General features: G+C 43.8%; 1 protein-coding gene across 1 annotated transcript; it reads left to right on the top strand.

Moving 5' to 3' along the window:
* Positions 1-391: 391 nt before the first annotated feature.
* On the top strand, positions 392-14,250 carry uba6 (ubiquitin like modifier activating enzyme 6). Its single transcript, XM_076294694.1, has 32 exons — positions 392-466; positions 1,367-1,449; positions 1,577-1,671; positions 1,843-1,871; positions 1,990-2,084; positions 2,737-2,848; positions 2,938-3,018; positions 3,113-3,235; positions 4,170-4,293; positions 5,230-5,333; positions 5,433-5,495; positions 5,601-5,677; positions 6,946-7,012; positions 7,140-7,283; positions 7,394-7,461; positions 7,600-7,678; positions 8,138-8,218; positions 8,340-8,599; positions 8,692-8,797; positions 8,985-9,074; positions 9,249-9,329; positions 9,542-9,670; positions 10,335-10,386; positions 10,494-10,557; positions 10,854-10,923; positions 11,013-11,084; positions 11,207-11,330; positions 11,903-12,096; positions 12,196-12,323; positions 12,668-12,755; positions 13,014-13,108; positions 13,315-14,250. Exons 2-32 carry the CDS (start codon positions 1,409-1,411, stop codon positions 13,445-13,447), a joined length of 3,069 nt encoding a protein of 1,022 aa, XP_076150809.1. The 5' UTR covers positions 392-466; positions 1,367-1,408; the 3' UTR covers positions 13,448-14,250.
* Positions 14,251-15,245: the final 995 nt, after the last annotated feature.

Below are 15,245 nucleotides of genomic sequence, written 5' to 3' on the forward strand. Positions count from 1 at the left end.
TATATTGAATGTGATTCCTACATTATCTGCTTAATTCCTCAGTTGTTTATTTAGGAGGAGATATTGTGCACTCATGTCAGAATAGGTTTTGACATGACTGGAAGAATAAATCTGTCCTAATATTAGAACGGATTTTATCATGTAGATAGGTGATACAAACCAGGAGTTATACATTAGGCTTACAGAAAGTTCCTAGGTCAGTAATCACCTATAGAGGGCCGCTCAGACAATGGCAGAAGTGCCGTTCGTCATATTATGAAGTTATGTGCCATCAAAATGATTTTGGAAACGTAAAAAAACTGTTAAGGGTACTTTTAACTTTTGCCAGACAAATGCTGTCATATGCAAATATGTGATGTCTTCATAGGCTGTCATGCACTAAAACGATAACCCGGAAGTAGTCAGTCCTCAGCCATTCATTTACTGCTGCCTGCTATCGCGTATGGAGCTACTCGTACACTGACAGGTATTCAACCCACTGAAATCTTATGTGTGTAGACTTTTATCTGTTTGTTTTTAAACGTCAACCACAGATGATACAGTCATTTCACCCACGGACTTAAAACCTCTTGTTCTGATTAGCGTCGTAGGTGTTAACAGTATTATTGTTTTTATTTTCTTAACGTTACATATTGCTCTGTAAAAGATTGCTAACGGGAGGACTGCCAGGAGATCTAGCTAACGTTAGCTAGCTATGAGTAAGCAGTATGGAAAAAAGTAGAAGTGCATGTTTGACAGCAGGAGTCTTTGATTGTTAAGATTTTCACCTTAAACTGTTATTATCACGATCTTATTATTGATGGAAGATTACGCTTTAATGTAACTAGCTAATGGCACAAGTAGGTACACTATGCAGTCAACTGTGAACATTCAGCTAATGTTAAACTTAGCATGCTAAGATGCACCATGTAAAATTCATAAATGACCATCAGTACAGTAAAACCAAATGTTAGTCATTTCAGTGATTAGAACGGGCATACATTAGAACCATGACTGTATATTCAAGACTTGTCGAATGGATGAAGCTGTCTTGTAACAGACCGCAATCAAGGAGTCAGCTTAAGGTTGTCTTTACATCCTTGAATGTTGTTCATTGATAACTTGGTGTTAATAGCTAACCGAATGATAGGGAATTGTGTGAGGTTAGTTTAGCAACAACCGAATCAGAATCTGAAAGGTCTTGATAGTTTTGTTTTTTCTTGTTATGTTAAATAATTGTTGTTTGTCCGTCCGTCATGAATCCCCCTTGGTGATACAGGACAATGTCTGGTCTTGGCTGTTGGTAAAGAACTATAACTGTTATTGGTTACTGTTACAATATGGGCCGATGTTATCACTGACATACTGTTGTACTTTCGATTTCAAGACCCTCCAGTACAACCCTGATATCCCCCCATCCCCTTTCAACATGGCTACAGACTCAATGGAGATTGATGATTCGCTATACAGGTGAAAACTTCCTTCCTGTATTCATTTTTAGAGTTGATTGACTGGTTGAAATAGGAAGTGACTCCTTCGTAACCTTTCAAAATAACTGCTATTTTCATCCCTCTCCATCATTGTGTCTCCCTGACAGTCGGCAGCGTTATGTTCTTGGAGACCGCGCCATGCTACAGATGGCTCAGTCCTCAGTGTTCCTGAGTGGACTCGGCGCTGTAGGAGTGGAGATAGGTAGGTTACTTCCTCTTTTATCTTGAACTGTGTGTGTGTGTTTGCACATTCAACATGTTGAAATCCAGTGTTGTTTCATGTGTGAAGTTTCTCATTCATTTTTTCAAAGAAAGCAAAGCAGACCCCAGATGAATTTTGATGTGATATCATGACTTGCTTTGTATTTTACAGCAAAGAACATAGTGCTGGCTGGAATTAAGGTGAGGCAAGCTTGCCGAATTGGTGTGTGTGATAAAGTATCTTCTCAAGTGGATAAGAAGCTTGAAGACAGTTGCAATAAGTGATAAGAGTGTTTGTATGTTTGTTTGGTGCATGTAGACTGTAACACTTCATGACACAAAAGTGTGTGAGACATGGGATCTGGGCACCAATTTCTTCATTCGAGAGGAAGATGTTCACAATCAGAGAAGCAGGTAGACAAGGACACACACACACATACACGCATGTCCACACACACATAAACTCAGATATGATTAGCCATGGATGCCCTGTTTAGAAAATCAGAGAAAAAAGTAGAGAAATGCATACGTGTATACACACACTGCCACGCTCATTTCTAAGGTCAGGGAGACAGATGTCAAAAGCCAGACAATCTACAGATTGATTCTTTTAAAAAAATATATATGTGGATATAGACAGTGGCATGTGAAAGAGAACAGCAGTACTGTTTAGAACCTGCATAGCCCGAAACAGTGGGCTTTTAAAGGTCACTACCACAACGCACTTTAATCAGACACCACCATGGGGAGCCTTAGGACGCCAGCGCATGCACACACAGTGGAATGGAGAAATGGAGTGCAAATCTATTTATTTGAAGCAGGGACAATGCACAAAATAACATTTATCCTGGGATCCAGGAAAATATGTCTTGGGCCAGGTTGTAGCAGCAATTGCTAATTTGCACCTGTAGTCCCTGGGCAAGTATAGTAGGGACTACAGTGCACACCTTCACACATATACACAATCATGTCCCAAATGTGGATTGCTGGTGGGTGACCCATGCGTCGCTCCTGTGCAGTATATAGTCACATATGCCTGTTTATATGCCTGTTTTCTGTCTGGCAGAGTCGAGGTCATCTATCCTCGTGTTGCTGAGCTGAACCCATATGTGCAGGTGGGCGTGTCCACCTGTCCTCTAGAGGACAGTACTGACCTGAGCTTCCTCAGGGGCTACCAGGTGTGTGGATCACCTCACTCATGCCACTCATAACATGCATTTTGTTGAACTGTGTCTTCATTATGTGATGTCTGTGTCTGTTTGTGTAGTGTGTGGTGTTGACAGATGCTCAGTTGAATCTACAAAAGAGAGTGGATGAATTCTGCCACTCCCAGCAGCCGCCAATCACAGTATGTCCCGATATCTCTCGTGTTCCTTTCTACTCAGTCATTTTTGAAATGTGTGTTGTTTATGGTAATAAGAATGTTGTTGTTGTCCCAACAGTTTATTGGCTGTGAGGTGCTAGGTGTGTGTGCGCGTGTCTTCTGTGACTTTGGGGAGGAGTTTGAGGTCTCTGACGCCACAGGGGAGGAGCCAAAGGAAATGTTTATACAAAATGTCACTCAGGTAGCAAAGGCAAACCCACACACCAACAGTTTCCACAGAATGCAGTTGATGATGAGATGAGTCTTTGATAGTGGCTGTTTTTACATTTGTTCTGTTTTGCTGGTGCAAACTCAAATGGACCTATTCTCCCTTTCCCCTGCCCCTGTTAGCCTTCTGGCTGCACAGAATAAATTCCCATGCAGGGCCTAAATTTCAGCGTGGGATTGCGGGTATTGTGCATAAGTTATTAAAGTTCCACAAATCTAGCCATCATAATGCGAGAAATTCCCGCACTGTCTGATATAACGTTAATCTAATAATGGAGCGGCGTGAATGCAGGACTACTGACGGACTACCATGCAAAGAGACACGCGCACAGAACCACTTTGGGGTGCTTCTCTCTATCTCTCTCGCTCAGCAGGATTTGTAACCGCTGAAGTCAAATTAGTTATTGTGCTTCTACATCAACTGCTAACCAACAGGGAATGAAAACAAAAGTTTAGCGATCAGGAGCTGTCAGGAATTTTGCGAACACAAGCATTACATAAAGTGTGAGACGCGAGGGAACATGTGTTCTCCATTTGAGGAATGTTGAAACGTGAAATGCTTCACCAAAACAGCAATCACAAATTACCAAATATATCATGACATGTGTTGTCACAAACAAATACTCCTATTAAAAAATCAAATCCGAAATCATGTAAGTAGCCTAAGGACTATGTTAAGCGTCATTCTCTCATTGACGCCTGTAATAAGGAAAATGCTTAACATCGAGGACTTTATTCTTAATCCTGAACACTCAACTGGGTGTTCGTTTTTGTAAAATGTTGTTGCCAAATGTTTTTTTTGTTTTTTTTTTGTTAAACTGTAACTGTTTAATTTGCTTGATATGGAAAAAGCATAATTTGTTTGATATGGAAACACATATTGACATGTATTCCTGGTCCTGTCAAAGGCTAACCCAGGGGTCGTGACCTGTATGGAGGGGCGGAGCCATGGGCTACAAACGGGGCAGACTGTTGTCTTTAAAGAAATCAACGGCATGGATACTCTCAACAACACGCACCACAAGGTCACAGGTAGACAAACTCCCTGGCAGTATGCTGCATTTCTGGTCAAATTTCACCACTCAATCAACTTTATGTTGGGTTTCCCAGTTGACAATAGATTCTTTTTATTATTATTTTTTTTTTCCAAAAGTATAAGTATTTTTGATCCCGTGGGGGAAATTTGGTCTCTGCATCCCAATCCGTGAATTAGTGAAACACACTCAACACACAGTGAGGTGAAGCACACACTAAACCCGGCGCAGTGAGCTGCCTGCAACAACAGCGGCGCTCGGGGAGCAGTGAGGGGTTAGGAGGGCACTTCAGCCGTGCCTACTGGTCGGGGTTCGAACCGGCAACCCTCCGGTTTCAAGTCCGAAGCGCTAACCAGTAGGCCACGGCTGCCCAAAAATGGTTAGGCATCATATCACACATACTGTTATATGTAATGTTGAACCCATTCAATGTTACATTATAAAAACCTCAAACCTCATGTTTGACAAAAGACACTTCTTGGGTGAAATCTTGTTAAAATCGTGTTAGCCCTATCTGGTCCAAATAAAGCCGTAGATAGGATAAGATCCGATAAGAGATTTGATCTAATATCACATATCACTATGTTCTGAAAATGCATTGATGCATAGCTTACATTTGATCCCCATAAGCACATGGTGGTTGAGACAATGAGTGTGTTTGATCAGTAAGTGACTTTGTCTGTCTGACACTGTCAGATCAAGCAGATTTACATGTCTAGTCACTCCCTCGTTGAATATCGAGAATAATCCAAAGGATAAAATATAACATAACTAAAGCTGTTTTTTAACCACCATCCTAAATGTTATATCGCTGAATTCTAAAATGTATAGATAGACTGTAATACCTAGGACAGATGCTCTTGTATGGATAGTAGAACTTACAGTAGTGTGTGTGTGTGTGTGTGTGTGTGTGTGTATGTGTATTTTCTTGCAGTATTGTCCCCACACAGTTTTTCAATTGAAGATACGTCTTCCCTACCTCCTTACACTGACGGAGGAATGTGTCGCCTGGTCAAAACACCTCAGACCTTCCGCTTTGTAAGAGAAATACACAAACATGAAATAATCCCTCCGCGTACAGACACTCGGCAGTGTCAGACTGACCCCTCCATTTTCCCTCTCGTCTGTGCTGTGTAGGAGACCATGGAGAGGCAGTTGTGTGAGCCCCAGGTGTTGACTGCAGACTTCAGTAAAGCAGACGTAAGTGTGTGCGCTGTGCCGTTCCCCGCCCCCCTGTGCCGCGGGATCTGGTCTGAGCCGCCAGTCTAAACTTGTCCCACTGCTCTGCTCTGCTCTCCCCCGCAGGCCCCAATCCACATCCATATCGCCATGCTGGCTCTCCACGCCTTCCAGGAGCAGCACAGACGTCTGCCTAACATCGGGTAACTCTCTCTTCTCTTCTCTTCTCTTCTCTTCTCTTTCTCTCTCTCTCTCTCTCTCTTTCTTTCTTTCTTTCTTTCTTTCTTTCTTTCTTTCTTTCTTTCTTTCTTTCTCTCTCTCTCTCTCTCTCTCTCTCTCTCTCTCTCTCTCTCTCCCCCTCCCTGCCTCTTTCCCCCCACTAGCTGTCTTTTCTCTCTCATTTACTTCATTTACCAGATGATCATTTCCTTTGTAGTCCTTTGGCAGACATCTTTATCCAAAGCAGCTTGCCAGTGAGGTGCAGCACTAGCAAATAGAGAATAGACCCAAACCCCATGTGGCTGAGAGGAAGAAGAGTGCAGATAAAAAAGGAGTGACCGGAAGATGCTCTTTTCATACCGCACAGAATTCAGAAAGAGACTTCATAACCTTCCATTGACCAGTTGTATTATGTACTGTACTGCTCACTGCTGCTTCTGCATTAGGATCAGATATTGTCCCTTGCCTATATGGCCAACTGTTTGGGCCTCAGACATCAGACTGTTGAAGGCACATAAGACTGATTTTGTACCTGGTCAAAAACATGTGGTGTTGCCAGTTCATTCATTCAGTTCATTCATGTATTTTTGCTAACATTGGTCGGCTTTAACCAAACCTTTTACTAATTAACTTCAGCTTGGCTTTGCCCACTTAGTGCTTTTGATCAAATCTTACCACTTGCTTTACCGCACGTGCATCACTGCTGTGAGATACCATTATCAAACTAGCGGGGAACGTCGTTTTTATATAAACAGTCTCACATGAGTATATTTAAAGGTATGGGTTTTTGAACATTCTAACTAAGATTCTGTTCTACAACAATTCATGATTCTAAAATTCTATGTTGAATTCATCGAACCCAGATATTCTTTAGAACGTTCCTTGTCCAACGTTCCTGTCACACCGGTGTGACGGTACAACATTAAGGGGTAATGATTTGATGTGCTGAAGTGTAGAGGTGTAGGCACATCTATACTGATTATACAGGTGCTGGATACTAGAAATACTAAGGAAAACAAAAGAAGAGATATCCGCACACTGTAAACTGGGAGCTTTAGAAACAGTGTGCGGATATCTTTTCTTTTGTTTTACTAACGATTTGATGTGTTCATGACTTTCATCTTCATTTGGAAAACGTTTGGAAAGCTCTGTTGCAGTGTCACTGCAGTGTTCTTGATGAAAGAGTGTACCTTTGGTTTGGGTTGGTTTGATTGGTTTGGGCTGCATAACCCTCTATGTGTCCCTCTCCCAGGTGTTGTCAGGATGCTGAGGTTTTACTCAGGCTCACAGAGGAGGTCAACGAGACTCTCACACACAGGGTGAGTGCTGACACACAGACATGTGCAATCAAACACCTATACATCTCACTCACTCACTCACTCACTCACTCACATACACACACACACACACACGCACTCACACACACTCATCTGTGTGTCTGGGCAGGTGTGTGTGAACCAGGACTTGGTGCGGTGTGTGTCTCGATGTGCACGGGGCTGTCTGGCTCCTCTCGCTGCAGCAGTGGGAGGCTTCGCCAGTCAGGAGGTTCTCAAGGCTCTCACGGGGAAATTCACCCCACTCCAGCAATGGGTAAGCCTCAGCCCCACGCGTTACCGCTGCCTGCCATGCAATGTGTGATGACCGGCCAAATCCATCCTTACGCCTGTTCCTCATGTCTTCCTGTGTGCCTGTGTATACAGTTCTACCTTGATGCCATAGAAGTGGTACGACCATTGCAGTCTCTGCCTGTGGAGGAGTTTATGCCCAGGTAACTTTTAATTATGGCTTTTGATTGTCTACACCTGATTGTCTACACATGATCGTCTACACCTGATCGTATTAGAATGAAGAGACTTAAACATGTCCAAGTGAAACATCATGGTTTGCTCTGTGTTTGTTTGTGCAGGGGTGACCGATATGACGCTCTAAGGACGTGTGTGGGAGAGTCTCTCTGTCAGGAGCTGCACAAGCAAAGGCTCTTCATGGTGAGAGGCATTCGGATGAGTTACTGAGCTGCCCCACATACTGCCCTCTAGGGGTGTGAAGGTACACAAAAATCACTGTTAAGTGTGTACCTCAGTTTTGAAGTCACGGTTCGGTTCCTTGTCGGTACAGTAAGCCTGTAGGTTCTGCTAGCCTAAAATTCCCCGATAATATTGCTGATGCGCAACGGTAAAAGTATTTTGAAAAGCTGTCAAATGTTTTTTGCCGTTAATTGACTAAACTGATCTGTCCGCCACTTAATATGTTTGTGTGGGAACTCAAATTTGAAACGTGGTCCGCACAAAAAAGCCTACTGTTGATTACTGTTCAAGATTGCATGCAGTATATTCTGTACCTAAATGGTTAGGCACGAATATGTTTTCCTTTACACCCCTAGGGCCCTCTGTCCATCTAGTTGACTATTCGGTCTGTGTGTGCGTGCGTGTGTGTGTGTTCTGCAGGTGGGTTGTGGTGCCATTGGCTGTGAGATGTTGAAGAACCTGGCATTGCTTGGAGTTGGTTTAGCCAAATATTCAGGAGAGGTAGGAACCAAAACTTATGGAGCCCCCATGTGACACCAAGTCAGTGGTGTCATTGAAATACTTTTTTCATTTTCTCATTCTGAATTAAACAATTGTGTGTGTGTATGTGTGTTCCCCACAGGTGTGTATAACTGATCCTGACCTGATTGAAAAGTCCAACCTCAACAGACAGTTCCTCTTTCGACCACACCACATCCAGAAACCCAAGAGCACCATGGCTGCCATGGCAACGCTTACCATCAACCCTGAGCTCAGTGTGGATGCTCACCTGAACAAAGTGTACCCGGCCACGGAAGATATCTACAGCGACACCTTCTTCTCCAAACTGCACACGGTCATCACCGCTTTGGATAATGTGGAGGCCCGTCGATATGTGGACAGGTAAAGAATGGGAATGTCAAAAATCAAGACCAACTCGTGTATAAGTAAATGTTATTTATCTGCCTCATGCCTCTTTCCTTGTGATGTTGCAGTCGCTGTGTGTCCAATCAGAAAGCTATGCTAGACTCTGGTACCATGGGAACGAAAGGACACACAGAAATTATTGTTCCTAACCTGACTGAATCCTACAACAGCCATGTGAGTCATATTAAACACACATCACGAGAGAGAGAGAGAGAGAGAGAGAGAGAGAGAAAGAGTGTGTGTGTCTGTCTGAGTAAAGGAGTCCAAAGGAAGCAACAGAGAAGTTAAACATTTAAATTGGCAAAGTAAAAGTTTATATTTATTCATATGACTAATGTGGTTGCATTCTGTTTTTATTCAGAGAGACCCACCAGAAGAGGAGATTCCATTTTGCACATTAAAGTCTTTTCCTGCGGTCATAGAGCACACTATTCAGTGGGCAAGAGACAAGGTCAGTGTGCTAGGCATTCATACACAGTAAGATGCACACAGTAAGATCAGTAAGGGTCAGTAAGATGCACACTTCTGACACAATGTATGTTTTCATTGTCCTTTCTCCGCCACATCAATTCTTTGGGTGAAATTGGTGACTCTTTCCTGCTGCCCTTGTGTCTGTGTCCTGTAGTTTGAGAGCTCCTTCTCCCACAAGCCCTCCATGTTCAGCATGTTCTGGCAGAACTACTCATCAGTGGAGGACGTGCTCCAGGTAGGAGAGACTACGGGACACTAGGGGTGGTCCTTGAGTTTTTATTATCCATTTTTATTTTATTTATCTGTGTCTGTGTCTGTGTCTGTCTGTCTGTCTGTCTGTCTGTGTGTCTGTCTGTCTGTCTGTCTGTCTGTGTGTGTGTGTGTGTGTGTGTGTGTGTGTGTGTGTGTGTTTTTTTTAATTTGTGTGTTTTCATTTTATGTGAACAGCGGATGAAATCAGGGGAGAGTTTGGAGGGCTCATTTCAGGTGGTGAAGCTCTTGAGTCGGCGGCCGCTGCACTGGGAGCATTGTGTATCACTTGCACGCCTTAAATTTGACAAGTACTTCAAGAGGAAGGTACTGTAGCCATGGAAACCCACTTGCCTTTACCATAACTACCCTTTAAGGCAGCTAACCATTACTATAGGTTAATTGTTAACACCAACTAAGCATAAGATTGGGATTTAATAGGACCATTCATAAACAGTGTCATTAAAGGTTGTATCGGCCATAGCGGGGATACGTCACTTCTGTTGATGTTCAACCAAAACAGAGAGCTAGCTTGCTACTCCCTCCCCCTCCCTCCCGTGCAATTGAAACTCTCCTAAATACGCATCTCGTCGGTTATTGGTTGAAACACTTTATTTTGCTTTTGAGTGGTTGCCAACCCCTGTTGGTAGCTATTGTTTTTGTGTACAGATCTCGGATCAAATTAAACTGATGGTCAGCTGCCTACAGAGACGCGTTTTTTTGACTGCCTGATTATGGGCCAGGCAGCTAGTGGATCGTTAGGAAAGATTAGATGAACGTGATCATTTATGTTTGGGCCTTTTTTGGGCCTGAAATCGCTGATACAACCTTTAAGTCCATTTCCATGTTCTTTTTGTGGAATTCAGAAGTGACGTTAGGCAAGCGAGTAGGTCTTTCAGTGTAACACGTGTTGTGTTGTTGAATGTTGGTCCATATGCATCAATATAGGATCTGTTCAGTTTTTGTGTTTATTTCTGTGTTTGCGTCTTAGGCTTTGCAGCTTCTTCACTCATTTCCCCTAGACACGCGATTAAAAGATGGATGTAAGTTCACTTTAACATACTTGTATAAAACCACTGGATTATCTGACAGGTGTTTCCATGAGTGTGAGTCTGTGGGCTGAAGAGAACTACGTGCTTCTCTTTTGCAGCTCTCTTCTGGCAGTCGCCCAAGCGTCCTCCCTGTCCTATAGAGTTTGATCTCAGTGATCCACTGTGAGTCCACCCTTCATTCAGCCCTGCTCACTGAGCTCCTAACCACCTCCCACAGCATGCCACCCTGCACACAGTCTTAGCCATTATTCTGGTGTTTAATATTTTATAGATGGAGTTTTTATATTTTTAATGTATTAATAATGTATTATACAGCAGCACTTTGAATTATTTTCAGTTTCGCTTGTGCTGACAAATAAATGTTCCTAGCCTTGCCTTGTCTAAGGCCCAAGGTCTTACACCTCTTCACTCTCTAAGACTGAGCCTGTTCTCATACTAATTCACCTCTCTTCCTGCAGACATGTTAGTTTTATTGTGAGCACTGCTAGACTTTACGCTGGAATCTACAACATCCCCTACTCAAAAAAGGTACCAGTACTACATGTACCAGTATACGCATAATGCAGGATAACATTTTGGAATGAGTAAATAATTCAGTTTGTGTGTATATGCATCAGAATGTCTCATTAGAAGCAGTGTCAGCAGCTCTGACTGAAGTGCAGATTCCGGAGTACATCCCAGCAGATAAGGTATCACAACACTTAACCACTTCGCACACCACAAATGATGTCACATCAGCTCAACCTGCAGATGAACTATTTCTCTTCTCCTTGTATAACTGTTTCTCTCCCCGTGCGCTTGTCTTATGTAGAGTATAGAAACTGATGAGACTGCTAAGAAGCCTGATCAAATTAAACTGATGGTCAGCAGTGAAGAAGAGAGAGAGGCCATAACCCAACTAGAGGGGGTCATCAGCTCTCACACTTTAACTTCAGGTAATGCACTCTACACACACATACACACAAAGACACAAAACAAGTGAGGGATAATGTATAGAACGCCGGTCATTATTGGGAAAAAACTGTAAGTCCCGACAGGGCGAACCGGACTTGCTTCGCCCTGAAGGGACTTATTTTCCCAATAATGACCGGCGTTTTATACATTATCCCGCTTATTATACGGCTACTTACCAAAACGAAAAAATTAATTCCACAATATGTCTCTTTACAATGTTTCCCAATGTTAGCATTTGTTACCGTTTCGTTGCGGCTTTTGCTGAGAAAGTAATAGTTCGCAACACACGCTGAACTTGAATCAAACATTCTTTAGAACACAGCTGATCAACCGTCTGGCTTCACTTTTGAGTGAAAATCCGTTGCCATTGACAGCGGTCATTATTTCAGAGGTCCTTAGATGAAAATAAGGACCCGTAGGGCCGAAACGTTGGAATTAAATAAAAGAATTAAGAGAGAGAGTGTGCGGCGACCAAGTTTTTCTTAGCAGGTAGTATGTGAACATCAAGCTCTGCAGCAAATATTTAAAGGTGCTTGTTTGGTTTCTGTTGTAGAGTCTTTGCGTATGACACCACTGATCTTTGAGAAAGACGATGATTCCAATGGCCATGTGGACTTTGTGACTGCTGCGTCAGCGCTGAGGGCTCAGATGTACGCCATCGAACCTGCCGACCGCTTCACCACTAAGCGCATCGCCGGCAAAATCATCCCAGCCATTGCTACAACGACTGCAGCTGTCGCAGGCCTGGTGAATTGACTTTGTGCTCCCAATCTCTACAGCCTTTAAAATTGAGCTTATGAATTGCACCTAATGTTTGTGTGTGGTTCTTTTCATGTGTGTGTATAGGTGGCTCTGGAACTTATAAAGGTGGCAGGAGGTTATGAGTTTGAGGCATTCAAAAACTGCTTCTTTAACCTGGCCATCCCAGTCATGGTGCTGACAGAAACAGCACCGATCAGGAAAACATACATCAGGTAGTTGCACACCCATTCAGAAACAAACACTATAAAACACTTGCCATACATAGAACTGGCCAATGTAATTAATTCTGTTACTGTCATTTACTGATTTCTTTGGTCACAAGACTCCTTTTCCCCACAGGAATTCTTCGCTGGGTAATAGTCTCAGAGCCAAACTTTTTAATAAGGCTGCTAGTTTATATGAACTTTACAAGTTTGAGCACTTCATCAGCAAACTGATCAGTAAACTACTGGATTGGCCATCTGTAGCATCAGCCCAAAACGTCAGTCTCGTGTTCATCTCTGCTCGTCAGCTACTTGCAGATGTCCCTCACACACTCCTCTTTTCTTGTCCTCAGAGAGCATATCTCATTTTCCATCTGGGATCGCTGGAACATTTATGGTCATGAAGACTTCACCCTTAGTGACTTCATCAATGCAGTCCAGGTGAGCTAATCACAGTGTTCGCTTCATTGTCAATCATAGCAATCATGTTAAATATGGCACTACATATGAATGAACTTTCATGAGGATTGGCCTTTTTGTTTGCTAGTACATTTGCATTAAGGATAGCAGGGCTTTCTCAATAGTGGCAGAGGCTCCTGTCCCATCTCTGCCAGTTGTTTTTGAAGTTAATCTCAATTGACTCTAATCTGACTCAAGTGATGGCCTGAAGACATGTTCTGCCTGTAATGTTTTGACCAGGAGAAGTATGGAGTTGAGCCGACGATGGTTGTGCATGGAGTCAAAATGCTGTATGTACCAGTGATGCCTGGCCACAACAAGAGACTGAAATTCACGTAAGAATCACTCATACCCACATAGTATTATCACATAATGGATACTGTGCCCACAAGTGCAAACAAACCGTGGAAAACATACCAGCACACAAACATACAATACACACTTTGAGGAGACCTCTAAAAATCTTAATTCAAGCCCACTCAGACACGTACTACTCAGACATGATTATTCAGTCCTGTTGAATTCCCCTGTCTCAATGCAGGATGCTGAAGCTGATCAAGCCTTCCGCTGAGCGGCGTTACGTGGACCTGACTGTGTCCTTCGCCCCTGAGACAGATGGTGATGAGGATCTGCCTGGCCCTCCTGTTCGTTATCACTTTAGCCCTGCCCCCTGACCTCTGAACCCCCCCCTCACACACACACACACACACACACACACACACACACACACACACACACACACACAGCCACACAGCCCCACATCCTGAGGACCACTAGTGGAGATAAACTCAACCTCTCATCACTGACCACTAATTGTACATAGTCTCCCCTTTTTTGTACGGTTTATTATCATTTGGCGTGGAGAGCCTGGACTGATGCCTTACCTTAGTGCTTTAACTGCTCAGTTGAGTGGCTGCTGATTCCAGTGTTTGTGATAATCAGAAGATCAACGTGCGCACACCGTTAACACACCAGTGGCTCCGGGGAGGGGTGCTGGTGGGAGGCGGGGGCCTGCAGCAGAAGGCCCCCCCCACTGACCGACACGTCCTCTCCAAACCACCTGAGATCCACAGACTGCACTGACTCATCCCCTGAAGATCAGCTGGGGAAGGGCGCAGACCGCCCCGTGCTGCCTCCCTGCTGTTGTGATGTGGTGGTGATGTGGCAGGTGTGTTGGAGGGCCTTTGGCGGAGGTGAGGGGAGGTGCGGCATGGCGCCGTGTGTCCTCCTCACGCTGACTTGGTGACGGGCGGGCGTGCAGGTTGAAGTGAGAATGCCATCTGGTGGAGACAGAGGGAAGTGTGAGTTCAGACGTTGCGATGCCCATGACTTTTCTTTTTCAGCCCTTTAACAGCCAGCTGTCCCTCGCAGGGGTGTGTCCGTATTTCTCCAGCAGCAACGTGCTGGGCGCGATGTCAAGCTTCTCTGTCTCTGATGATGTCAGCAGATTAAAAGAATAAAGCAGAGCTAAAGTGCAGGAATGAATAGTGTGTGTCTGTGTATGTCCAAGTCTTCTGCATATACAGTTGCCTCTAAAAGCAGCAGAATATAAATATGACTTACATCTACTAAACAATAGTCTATGTAACTGTGTATACGCAGTGGGGTAGTAATGGTGTGAGAATATGTGTGTGCCACTGAATATGCAGATACTGTGCATGTACAGTATATTTGTGCCCAAGGATAATGGTGATGCTAAATTCAGTTCACACTCACATTCAGTGACTGCAGATAGTTTTCAAAACAAGTATATGTAAGGTGCCAGTCTGTCTGTTCCTGTGCTGCCTGGGCATCATGGCCTTAGGATTACTCGTGCTCCCCCAGCTGAGAGATGTGGAGGAAGATGCACCACTCATTTACTGGAAGAAGTAGTGCCAACATTGTGTTACAATCAGTTTGTCCTTTTCATGAGTGGTGGTGTGCATGTATAGGAAGACAACTGACCAGCAGAACTATCCAAAATGATTTATAGGCACCAGCTTTGCAGCGCACAGATGTCCAGCGCACTTCCTCAGGGCCCCTTTGCGTCAATATATCTAGGCATTTGCATTCAACGTGCGTCCACTGTAGATTGTGATATCTTGGAATAGGACCAATTTCTTTCACACCATTACTTTGACTGACTCAGAGCCAGCCACAGCAACAGAGAGCAGTGACCCTCTTTCCTCGGTGAGTCACAACAGACGCCATACACATGATGATGCAGACTCTGACCGAACATTTCTCAGCAAACAGCTTTGTGCCATCCCATCTGTAACACCCTCCATTTCAGTGACTTCCCAGTATCATCATTGTATTTAGGTTGCACACAGGAGTGAGAGGAAGAAATTGAAATATTTGAGAAGCACAAAGAGGAACGGGCTGAGCCAGCTGCCTCTCCACTTGAGCTAGTTCACGTGGCAATGATTTATAAGGCCATGATTTATAATGGCATCTGCATATTGGAACTCATCTGGGCACTAAATCAAAGAA

This window comes from Alosa pseudoharengus, unplaced genomic scaffold (genome assembly GCF_046254945.1).
Source record: "Alosa pseudoharengus isolate Yale_2024_CS ecotype anadromous, Long Island Sound unplaced genomic scaffold, YU_APseudo_1.1 YU_APseudo_1.1_scf_2, whole genome shotgun sequence".
NCBI classification, from domain to species: Eukaryota; Metazoa; Chordata; class Actinopteri; order Clupeiformes; family Clupeidae; genus Alosa; species Alosa pseudoharengus.